The sequence below is a fragment of the Colletes gigas genome, unplaced genomic scaffold (assembly GCF_013123115.1).
Source record: "Colletes gigas isolate AHSC1104 unplaced genomic scaffold, ASM1312311v1 Colletes_gigas_Sc00028, whole genome shotgun sequence".
Taxonomy (NCBI): domain Eukaryota; kingdom Metazoa; phylum Arthropoda; class Insecta; order Hymenoptera; family Colletidae; genus Colletes; species Colletes gigas.
The window spans coordinates 1083719-1096954 of record NW_025106657.1 but is presented as its reverse complement, the minus strand read 5'-3'; the positions used below and the strand labels follow the sequence as shown (position 1 = coordinate 1096954).

The 13236-nt window shown below is 35.3% G+C and overlaps 1 protein-coding gene across 1 annotated transcript in view; it reads left to right on the top strand.

Annotated features, from left to right (window-relative positions):
- The window catches only part of LOC122401790, a 379856-nt gene that overhangs the window by 35994 nt on the left and 330626 nt on the right, over positions 1-13236 (top strand). The window contains exon 2 of the mRNA XM_043404145.1: positions 6941-6976. Within this exon, the coding sequence (XP_043260080.1) occupies positions 6941-6976 (36 nt within the window). The remainder of the gene's footprint in view (positions 1-6940; positions 6977-13236) is intronic.

The window sequence follows — 13236 nt, the reverse complement described above, 5'->3', positions numbered from 1 at the left end:
TGAAATTTTTTTACAAAATTAAAAGATTTCAAATCATTCAGAAAAAATTATTTTTAGTTGCTGGGGTCAATTATAATCATTTTTGGTCAATAGACATACTCCCGAAATCCTACCCAATTTCGAGTAAAAAATTCCTTACTGAAAATATAATTTCTAGATTTCGAAAATTCATGCGTATGTTTAAAAAATCATAATTTCTGTACGGATTGAAGAATTTTAACGATTCAAAATTCAAGCAATGAAAAAATACATTGGACGTATGTCTACTGGCAGAAGTTTAACCGTTAATAACTTTTTAACGAAGTCTCAATCAATATATTCTTGATTTTCGTTTTATTTTGGCGTCTAAAATCGCCCATTAAAATTTTTCCCAGTGGTGGCCGATTACCTTGTATACTTCTTACAGTATTAAAAGGCGTAATGATCGTGAAAAGAGTTGAACGAATGTTTAGAAATTCAGTTAAGATAATAATTACTATAATAGTAATGGTAATTATAAACCTATCAAGTTCCTGTGTACTTCTTTTATCCACTGCAACGTTCCCCGATCTCCGTTTACCAGTAACTCGTCGTCGCGATCGGGCGAGAGGAAAATAGTTATCAGAAATATTGAATAAACGAACACCTTTTCCGTACAGCGCGCGGAGCGTGTATCGGCCGACAATCAGAAGAGCGAGTGTTTGATCCAGCGACGAGCCGGGGTCTAATTAAGAAACAATTTCGCGAAGGTAATGAAATCTCGTTTTCCAGCCGTTGGGTAAAATTTGACCGTTATCGAACGAGCGCAAGAGACCGTGCAGCGACGCGAAATTGTGCTCGGGAGTCCTTATGAATCGCCGCGGCGACGTAATTACGGTCGCCATTGCAACAAGTAATTTCCGAAACGCGCGCGTCTCGTTCCGCGAGCACACCGCGCCGTACCCCGCCGGCGAGAAAAATAAAATTAAATTCCCCGTGGAAATTAAAAGCGATATTTCCGTTTCATTGATTTTTGCATTACCCGGCCGGCCCTTTCTGTTTCCGCCCTCGCCACGTCGCGGATTTAAAATACATTTGTCCCTCTGGCAAGCCATTTTTCTGCGCGCGTACCGGTGTAGATTACCGTGAATGCATATGCGTGACGAATTACTCCCGCGAACCGGCGATATATTTCTGCGTTAATATATTCCAACGGTCGCCCGGTAACAAAACCGCGTCGCTTAAAAAAAAACCTTCCTAGTCGTAACGTACATTTAATCGCGAGAATTATTGCATTCCGTCGACCGACATTGGTCGCAATTCATATCAACGTGCGACTGCGTTTTCGGCCAGGTTCCCGCAATCGCGCTTGCAACGACGCTCTTGGCTCCCTAAAATACATATTTGTCGCGCGTACACACGGGACTTTCTTGTTTTTCCGTTCCCTCTGCAGCGAGCTCGTCAGAGACAGGATATTGTATATTAAGTCGCTGCGGGTATTCGCGACCAGCCAGACAAAATGAGATATTTTCGTCGTGTTTGCGTGGACCGCGACACGGTTTTCCACCGATCGTGGTCTCTCGTATTCCCGGAGAACTGGGACGTCCGCGGATGGAAATAAATCGCAAGCTCAAGGTCGCTTCTTGAATCCTCGATCACGACGAGCTTCTTACTTTTACGATATTCGTAGGTCACGAAGCCAGTGTTTCATCTCTTCTTCTTCTTCTGGGTTTCTTTTACGTCGACATCTGAGTCATTAGCGACGATTAACGGCGCTGCTTCTCACATTTGTATCGTTAAATTTTGTTCCATAGATTTGAGGTGTCCTTTATATGGTCCTTGGATGTTAGGGTCGTATTTGACCTGATGCCATAAACCTGTCTTTGCTGATCGAAGTCTCTAGATTCGCATAGAATGTGGTTTGTTAGTGGTGTGTTTTCACAGGAGCTGCAGTTTGGTGGGTCTCCTTTGTCGAGGATATAGTTCTGTGTTATTTTTGTATAGCCACATCTTAATCTGGATATTATAGTTTTTTCTTCATTGGTAATGAGACTGGTGTTTACTGCCATGAAGAAGTCTTGTGTGATGTTGTGTATGTTGGTTGTTTTCCATTTTGCATTCCATTTCTCTTTTATCGAGTGAGTGTTTCATTTCAACCACGATTATAGCAAGTCATTGCGATTATTTAATATTTGTTTACTGGGTGAAACTACTAGTGATTTCTCCATAATTGAGTCACTCTTGAGAGTGGCAAATCTTCCTCTTTAAAATGGTTTTTGGTTTATGTCGATCTGACTTTCTATTTAGAAGATATTGCAATTTGTGTAAAGAGGTAATTTTTTTAACTTTACTATCTCTGTCTTTGTCTAACGAGTCAGACCTCTCTTTTTCGCATCATGCTGACCTACCCCAAGATCGAGACTGTCGTGACCCTGTTCCCCGTAGTATTTCCAAGAATTTACTACGCATTGTTTACTACGAGCACGCGCGGTCATCGACCTCGCGTCGATGTCAACAAACTTCGAACCCTTATATCTCCGAAACTAACGACGCGAATGACATGAAACAAAAATCGTTATATTTCTGGAACTAATTACGCTATCGACTTCAATGGACACTCATTTTAAAGAGCTCTTCATCCTCCATCCGTTGAACATAACAATTATTATTATTTATTCTATTTTGTATGTTTATTTTGTAATCTTCTTTGACGCTATATACCTACAGAAATTTCACCAATTCCTATTAATTATACAACTAATGCGCGATAAAACTGGATCATAAACTGTTCATTTACTTGAAAATGAATTTAAATTTCTATATAGAATGTTTGCATAATTACTAGCCGGCATTTTTTCGTAAATAATGATTTTCTCTGGAGCTAACTACGGTATCGAGTTGAAGCAAAATTCGTTTTCAAGGGCGTTTTATCTTTTATCCGATGAAAATTAAAAAATTTCGACGTAGTATGTAAGTTTTCTCTATGAAATTTAAATGCTAAGTATACGCATATTGAATATTTTTGTTCAGAATTTTAAAATATACGACATAAAAGAGAAAAATACACGACTTAACTTCGTAAGTTAACATTCTATATATAACGCAAATATTAAGAGTATATTGTCTCGTAAAAGAGAAAGAGAAAGACTGGTCATTTGATCGGTCATGGTAGGAATGAGTATACATAAAATGTCTGTGGATTTAGTGTCGAACAAAATTAAGTAGCATACATTTGAAAAATTATTTGAAATTAAATCGTACGTCAAATGGTTAATTACAAGTAATTTTTCAAACGTATATTATTTAAATTTATTCGTATCTTAAGAATGTAAAAATATGTTGATATATTAGACTTCATGACGAGAGTAGCCTCGTCATTGCGAAACTTGGCATAAAGAACTTATGACGAGTCAGAAATTCAGTCACTCTACGGCAAAGGGTTAAATAGAGTCTACTGCCTCGCTAATAGCATCTGCGATAGGCTGAACTTTTCTGCATACGATAGTCACTTCTTCAAGTCATCGTTACTCAATTTACTCAGCACTGTGTTCGTTTATCGCTTTTGATTCATATCCATTCTTTATTTTATCGATGAATATTTGTATAATTGTATTTCGGGACTTAATAAATGGGAGGAAGTTACTTTTCGTAAATTTTATAAGGGTTGATAATTCGTAAAAATAGTTATATTGTAATTAGTACCGACTAGTTAATTAGTCTATAAATGTTTAGGCATTGGATAATTTTATTTTTAAATTTATTTTTATACAATCGACATGTGCCTAATCTTTTACATTGGCAATATCATCATGGTCTATTTTTTTTTTGTCATGACACCTCTTTTATTTCATTCAATTTTCCCCTCTCTTATCTTTCGATCTTGATGTCTTCTTGTTTCTTTTACTTTCTATTGTTTTCTTTCAGCTCTTCCTTTGTCTTATCTAACTTCTTTTCTTCAATTGCTTCCTAAGAATGTTCCTCTCCTGTTGAAACCCAACACAGGTAGACACAGAAGGGTTACAGTGACCGTCCCCATAAAACTCGACCTTCTCGACAGCTGTGCATCACTTTCAAACCTCAATACACCTGCAATTTTAACCGACTAATATTTCCCGAAATGTTTAACCCTTTGCACTCCTATGTCGAGTGTGATTCGACGTCAATTTTTATCTCAGGAGCTCCTTCGTCCAGCCCCACTTGACATTTTTTCAAGTCGAAACCAAAGAGATATTATACACTTGAAAATTACAAAATACAACAACAGTGTAAATAAAACAGATATTTTAACAGGTAAATTTCAAATAAAACACTTAAAAGCGTTGGGAGCTGCTGGTAACAAAATTGAAATATAATTCGGAATGCAAAGGGTTAAACATTTCAAACCCCACCTCAAGGCCATCTCAGATCCACCCTCGTAGCACAACCGACCAACCAAAATTCATACATTTTACCTTTCCACAAAACAACCTCCACCAATCACAACCTTAACCCAATCGACAAGCGTGCAAACACACAGCCATCGATCAGAACTCAGCCAGAACTCGGAGAGAACACAGTTAGAACTCACTCGACCAGCACACAATCTTCGTACATTCAGTTACTGTTTTTATTAAAGTTTGTCAGCAAATATTACCACTCACATCACACCAAGATCGCATCAACGCTATGCACATTAGATCGCAAACGATCCATCGAACCCCTGATCGATCGTCATCCTGCATCGCAACAACTCCTTCTGCATTCGAGTTTCACAATAGCGTTACCTGTAATTAATAATATTACGAACCATCAAAGTCTCAAACATCTTAGTCGCCTAAAGTCGTAAAACCCGAAGATAGCGAGGGATTCCGCGATCGTGCGACCAACTTTGCCAGACGATTGGGGTTAACGGTGCCCTTCGTTCCATGATAGTCACTATGCGAAACACGCCTCTTCGGAACAAGCATTCGTTGTCGTTGAACGTGCATCGTTCGGGTTAGGTCCGGAATTCATGCAGAAACTTGTAATTATTTTCAACGTCATATGTGCCGGAGCAACGTACGCGGAACCTCTTCATTAAAAGGAGCCCAGGAAAGGATAATTAAAAGTTTCACGAGAGGAACATCATCGTAGCGTGTTGCGCAACTCGGGGACCCCGAATTTCCTGTTATTTGCTCCCCAAAGTTGCCACGGCCCGTCCGTCTGCCTTAACCCCGATTCGCGTAAGTCTTCCTTCCTTGAGTCTCGTTGTTCGAGAAACCTCGGATCGGGCTGATTAGCGCTTAGACGTTAATTACGGTTGTCTCAGGGCCGCGACAAAATCGACGAAAGTTTGCAAACGCGACAGACTGAATTTCTGAAGAACTTAGCTCCTTGCAACGGCTTGGATCGTTGAATGTTTTTGCCCTTCTCTTTACCGCGGCGTGAATTTCAATTGGGCTTAATTTTACAGGCAAATAATGCGTGGCGTCTTTCTGTCAGCAGAATTTAAAGTTGGTGTCTAGGTTTCGTGAATGCGATTCCTCTTTGGGTTTGCTAAGTGTTTGGTAAACTGAAATTATAAAATCGTTTCGAGTTATTCTTAAATACTCTACAGATATATCTTGGATACACAGGAAGTAGAAATTTCTAGCTAATAATAATAGAATTCTTTATTGGCACGCGAACGTCAACTTGAAGACAGTCTTCGTTTAAATTGAGTCTGCTGAGTGTTCGATAAAATGAAATTATAAAATCGTTTCGAGTTATCCTTAAATACTCTGCAGATATATCTTGGATACACAGGAAGTGGAAATTTCTAGCTAATTATAATAGAATTCTTGATTGATACACGAACGTCAACTTGAAGGACAGTCTTCGTTTAAATTGAGTCTGCTGAGTGTTCGATAAACTGAAATGATAAAATCGTTTCGAGTTATCCTTAAATACTCTACAGATATATGTTGGATACACAGGAAGTGGAAATTTCTAGCTAATAATAATAGAATTCTTTTAAATTTCGAAGCCATAAGGTTCGTATTTGCTAAACATGACGTCTTGGATACGATCACATAATGTTATAACTATTGCATTTAACACAACAGACTTTCATATTTTTACTATTATTAATATAGGTCTTCTATTGGAACTTTTTAATACGTTCGCGGATAGTAAACATTTTAATGAGCTTCAAAAATGGACAGGTAATTCATTCAGCATAATAATTTCAAAAAATAAAAGCTATATAAAATTGAATATATGGTAATGTGATTTATAGATTTGAATATTGTAGCATTCATGTAATTTTGCATCACAGTGAAAATGAATGCTATAGTATTCACGTCCACGAACGTGGTACACTGATTTTATACCATAATAATAATTATTATTCGCTAATGGGATAACCATATAGTACGAGATACATAACAGAAGACATAAGTATTGAAAATACAAAGACACCATAGTAAAAATTTTATTGTATGTTTTTTACTTATTTTTTCTTGTAGATAATACCAGTAGAAAGGAAAAACTATGATAACAGTCTTGTGATATGAAATACGCGGGAAAGTATTGTGCAACGCGTAACAACATTATATAGTTCTAATTACAATTGAAATGACGGCACGTAAACGTATTTTCAACCCCGGAGGAAACATGCAACAAACGTAATTTCAACCCTGAATGCCATTCCTGAACCCCACATTAGTTACAAAGGGAACCATTATTTAATTATGTTGTAGGGAAGACGAGACTTCACGGAACGAAAAGGGTGCCTTTATTTCATTAAGTTGAAAGAGTTACTTCGCAGAATTTTCTTTTGCCTATTATCGTAAGCGCCAGCAACTTTTTACACCGCTATGAATATCGTGCACCATAATATTTTCGTAAAATGGAACAATTTGTTGCAAAGGGGCGATGGCTTGAACGTGCTTGCTTCCATCCAAAATTCTTAACTCTATTCTTAACACTCCTGGTGTACATATTGTGACTAATTTCACTAATATTAACCCTTTTCTCTTTCCAGACATGTCCTACAAGCCGCAGCGTTCCATTATCGAGGGTGAGTTTCCATTTCCAATTCCATTCTTCTGGTACGAAAGTAAACACCTCTTTCCAGAGCATTCGGAACGGAAGAGGATCGATCGTTACGACAGATTATGGTTAATTCCTCTTTTTTTACGGATGATTTACGATCGAAGAGCAAAATTTATTTAATGCATTAATTCATAAATTGCTCTGTTTTAATTTCTTCACAGAACGTATTGTTTCGAGTGCTCTGGAAGGTTCAAATCACTGCTTTTTTGTTCGAACACGCTTCAGTTGATATCGTATTTGATAAGAATCGAAGCCATGAGTTCCAAAACAGCACAAGTCCACTCTGTGATAATATATGAGTTACAACTATTTTTAGCTAACTCAGTCCTAACTAGTATTATAATATCTCATTCATAAATTATTTTTAAACAACAATAATATTTAAAACAACTCAGTCATGGTATTGTTTTGGCAATTATTAATATAATACTGCGGGTAGTATGTTGAATTTTTTAAACAGTGAAAGTTCTGTTGATTATTTTCAATTGAAGATTTTAAAAAGATATAAAAAGGAAACTGTTTAGAAACGATGGTTGGTGGACTCGTAGTGTTTTGAAACACATCAATTAATATGCTTGGCGGTGTAGTAAAATAACGATGTAATTATAAGATATGAAACGAAGCTAAAAAATGAAAAGAGGTGAAATCGTAAATGAATTGTACAGAAACGAAGGTTTAATGCCTCACGATGCGAATCGGCCATCACGCGATATTTAAGAACGCGTTATAGGGGTGTCTGACGGACACGAGGGCCTCGTGTCTTTCAGGTTGCTGCACGACTCAATTATTGCAAGAACCACGGTGCACCGGCGAATCTCGAAATTGCTCCGATTGGAACGATCACGCCATAGCGTTCTCGCGAGCACGTCGAGAATCTCGTCGGGTTAATTGAACGGCGAAATTCTTGGAAACTATTCTTTCTCGGCTCGATTGCGTTCATGTCGCGCGATCGCTGTTGCTACTATCGCGAAACCGGTAATTTTTCAGCGGGCAACGCGCATACAACAATGGTTACGCATAAATACCCGGAATTACGCGAAACACTGGCATTTTGCAGATTCGCGAAACTGCGACGCCGTTGCAAGAATGACCCCTAAAATACGTATAAAAAGAGCTGTTTTTCCTCGTTCATCGACTGGAAACGGCGACACGGTAGAATTCCACGCGTTCATAATATTATAGCCAAAAATACCGCATAAAAATTCCACGGCCCAAGATACCGTAACGTTACGATGCCTCGACACAAAAATGTTACGACGATAAAATATCACGAAGAGTTTTGTTTCGTTAAAAATTCGGAAATGGCCAGTCTATGGGCAGTCTCTTTTGAATTGCAGGGGGAGAGTTGAAAACAGACGTTTCCAGTTCATAACACTCACATATGCATACAGAAATTGTACGTGAGATGTTTGTCTGAATACTTGCGTGTATCTTGACACGCAATATTGTTAGTTGAGAATAGTAGAGCACCACTGGAGTTTTCTGATTTATTTTCTACATAAAAATAATAGCAAATTTTTAGGTTTCACTTTAATTCAAGATTGTGTTTTCTCGAAATTCTTAGTTTTTGGAGATCCAGGAATGCTATAAAATTGCACCTGACATGTTTGTCTGAATACTTGCGTGTGTCTTGACACGCAATATTGTTAGTTGAGAATAGTAGAGCATCACTAGTTTTCTGATTTATTTTCTACATAAAAATAATAATAAATTTTTATGTTTCACTTTAATTCAAGATTCTGTTTTCTCGAGATTCTTAGTTTTTGGAGACTCAGGAATGCTATAAAATTGCACCTGACATGTTTGTCTGAATGCTTGCGTGTGCCTTGACACGCAGTATTGTTAGTTGAGAATAGTAGAGCACCACTAGAGTTTTCAAATTTATTTCCTACGAAAAAATAATAGATTTCATTCTTTAACACTTTGATAAAGGAGCACAAATGGTCTGTTATTTACAAAATGTAAATCTCTTTGAGAAATAGAACAGTTTTATTTATTTATCATATATATTGGTGAGATCTTTCAATAATTATTTATTAAAATATTAAGTACAAAATTTCTAGCGAATAATAGTACAATTCCAAGCTCTAATAAATTTTTGTTTTTTAGCTGTGAAGATAATTGTGTGTATTATAGTGTTGTGTTGTGGTACTTGACACACAATATTGTTACTTGAGAATAGTAGAGCACCACTAGAATTTCCTGATTTATTTTCTACATAAAAATAATACCAAATTTTTAGGTTTCACTTTAATTCAAGATTGTGTTTTCTCGAAATTCTTAGTTTTTGGAGATCCAGGAATGCTATAAAATTGCACCTGACATGTTTGTCTGAATACTTGCGTATGTCTTGACACGCAATATTGTTAGTTGAGAATAGTAAAGCACCACTAGAATTTCCTGATTTATTTTCTACATAAAAATAATACCAAATTTTGAGGTTTCACTTTAATTCAAGATTGTGTTTTCTCGAGATTCTTAGTTTTTGGAGATTCAGGAATTCTATAAAATTGCGCCTGACATGTTTGTCTGAATACTTGCGTGTGTCTTGACACTCAATGTTGTTAGTTGAGAATAGTAGAGCACCACTAGAGTTTTCTGATTTATTTTCTACGTAAAAATAATAGATTTCATTTTTTAACACTTTGATAAAGTAACACAAATGCTCTGTTGTTTACAAATTGTAAATCTCTTTGAGAAATGGAACAGTTTTATTTATTTGTCATATACATTGATGAGATCTTCCAATAATTATCTATTAAAATATTAAGTACAAAATTTCCAGCCAATAATAGTACAATTCCAAGCTCTAATAAATTTTTGTTATTTGACTATGAAGATAATTGTTGAATTATTCTGTGTATTATAGTGTTACGTTGTGGTACCTTTTTCTGTTGTATTTTATTACTGTTCTGCTTTTACATGTATAATTTTATACATATCGTGGAATTCTGACATGGAATCCTGAAAGTATCTATACTGTTACAGAGATACGATATTTTCCACATTTCAGATTTTTTAACCCTAGTACACACCAGCATATGTTATTGTGGTTTAACTAATAATCTGTTTTCAATTTTTAATTCGTTTAAAATATTTTGTTACAAATATATTTCTAATCTGTGCCATTCAAGGAAGAATCTAGGTCTGTTAAATTAAAATCGATGATGTTTTAAGAATGTTACAACGATTTCAACAGCCATTGGGTGTTTTTTACTTACATTGTAGTATACTCAAAATTTGTTTTTTAATTAAGCTTTTCGATTCGTTTGTACGACACAGGTATAATATGAAACGGATATAAAACTTGAAGTAACAAGACATTTTATAGCAAACGACGAAATACAAAAAGTCCGTAGTGTATGTCTTCCGATGGAACGAAATTCATTTCTTATTTAGCTCTAGATTATTTGTTTTCCCTGATCGACTGCAGTACCGGAATACCTTCCATCCGACTCGAGCCAATTTATTTTGGTCTCCTGAGATCGTATAACTCATTTCTGATCGTTGTATATACGTAGTTACGAATCGTTTCCGTAAATTAACATTTTTACCAGATAGGGCTGGTTTCCGCTTTATTTATAAATTCATCATTTTTAAAGCGCTAAGCTCAAGTAGAGTCCTTTTCAATCTACACAAATTCGTCGTTTATAACAAGAATAACGTAAATAAATTATTCCAAAAATGAGGGTATTTCCAATCGAATAGTATAAATTCGATGAAAGTGATAATATGGTACAGTGTAAAATGTTAAAAAATTGTAAGTGTCGATATTTAAATTTTGTCACATTTTACAGCACTTCATTGTAATGTGGATAATTTTTGTTTAACAAAATTGACCTACTGTAGAAGACAGAACACAATGCTTAGCTATAAATATACATGTATTTCTACCATTATTTCTATGTATTATAACAATTAATGCATTAAATAATACGAGGTTCTATTCGTAAGAGCATGCAACTGTATGTTGACAAATGTATGTGCACGGTACCATCGTCGTAGAAAGGGTTTAATAGGAATCTGATGAAATTTCCTCACAAATCAATACCTTTGGCAACATTTTTCCATCGCTATCGTTTTGCAAAGTGAAAGAACCCATTAATCGTAACTACTCGTTGCACGTTTCGATCGTTATCTTCTGCAACGTTGAAAAGGCGTACACTTTTACAAAACACTGGTACAAATCATTCTGTCAAACGCGGTATGCGAGAGCTCTTTTTCAAACCCTACCTATTTCCTTCATTGTTTGAGCGTATATTGGTGTCGCATTTGTTTTGGGAGCTTCGTGGCCAACGCTTTGCGTTTAACAATCGCCGAACATTATGGCCAATGTGTTTGACAGGATTGGCGTGAGGGCAAAAAATAATATTTCATCATATTTTTCGTTTCGAAACAACGGTTTCGTTGTGCAAAATTCGGTAACTCGTAAACTCTGAATCTTTCGATCTTGTTAAGGCATAGTTATCGTGGTTGATAATAAATATCAGTATTTATTAGAAAAGTGAATATTTATTTATGGAAAAATAAATTAAGTATAAAACTGTGTTGGAAATTATTTCATTTAAAAAGATTACAACATTTGATGGATTGGAGACTAATATCATATCATCGACATTAATATAAGGAAAAGATTGTGTTTCAACTCTATTTTTACGTATAAAGATATAAGAGAAGTTACACAATGAAATGGTTTCTTTTTATGTAAAAGAACAATTAATATTAATCAAAATCATAAATAAATAAACCTTTTTTATTTCTCAAAGTGATTTACAATTTGTAAACAACAGACCATTTGTGTTATAGTTTGTCTGTTATTTCTATGTAGAAAATGAATCAGAAAAAAGTAAAGCCAGAAACGTCGTTGTTCGAGTATGGTAAAAGCATAGAACCTGCAGAATGTCACGCGGTCGTTTAACATCGAGATTTGAATGTTTTAGGTTTTGTAGGCTGAATCTGTCTGAGGAAATCTGTGTTCTATATTTTAGTTAAATGAAAGTTCTGTATCTGTTTGCGTCCTTCTATATTTGCACCGAGTTTTTATAGTTAAAGAGAGCGTTGAATACTGTATTGCTTCCCTAACTGATCGCGAATTGGGTCCAGTTCTGTTCATCCTATTCATCGAGGGTTCAATCAACCTTTTTTACCTCAGGCTGAAATCAATTCTTTCATGTGCCATTCGTGGAAGAAACTGGGACACGTAGATCCAACTAGATAGAGTAACGGTGGTAGCAGTGACTCTGGTGCGGTAATCGAGGGAAAAATTCGCGCACTCAACGAGGTAAAACTGTACTTATGTTAGTAAATTCATTCTTTGTGAAAAGGACATTTCTTGATACAGTTTCTAACGATATAACAAATAATTCTCATCTATGATTAAACATACATATGTCGAGAATCTATTTGTATTAATTGTAAGACTTTCGAACCGTACGTGTTTCATTCTCCATGAAAGAATAATTTTTAAATATCTGAAATAATTATTTAGAAATATAAAAATCGTAACGTATTTTATATAAATTAACTACACCAAGAACCTTCCACATGTGCTATTTTGTAAGTTCTATTTACAAGAATGTTTTTCTATTTTTTTTTTTCTGTTGTGTCCAGTTATAAAAGTATATCGTGTCATTTAAAATAATGATATTGACCTTGAAATCTTCAAAATCCCTGCACTTGTAAAAAAATTCTTACTGTCACATTATAGACCTCTTCAAGCCATACAACTTTTGTTGTCTAAAATTTTACTGTATCCCAAGAAATAACAGAGATAAACTCGAGGTGACCAAATTTATTGACCACCATGTATATTTAATTAAATTGATCAAAAGCACAGAGGAGGGTAGACGGCATGTAAATATTTGTACCGAAGGAGTTGCAAGACTTGGTTTTATCCAAAGTCAATTAATTGTTATATTGAACGAAGTAGAGTCGTTTCTTAATTTCGTTTTTAGGATTCAAACAAGGTCAAAGGAACTGTACATTTCTTGATATATTTAAAGACATTTTAAATACATTTAAAAGCTCTAAATTTAGAGCAAATTGTCATTATGAAATTAATAAATGAAGCTAACTCTTCTCAATTCTTCACATTTCGATCTACAATACGATAAAGTATACTATTGAAAAATAATAACACCAGCAACCTTGCATACTTATTTTTTTTTTTTTTTATGCCATCTCATATTAATTATAAAGAAAATAAGTGTAGCCATTGGAGGTGTT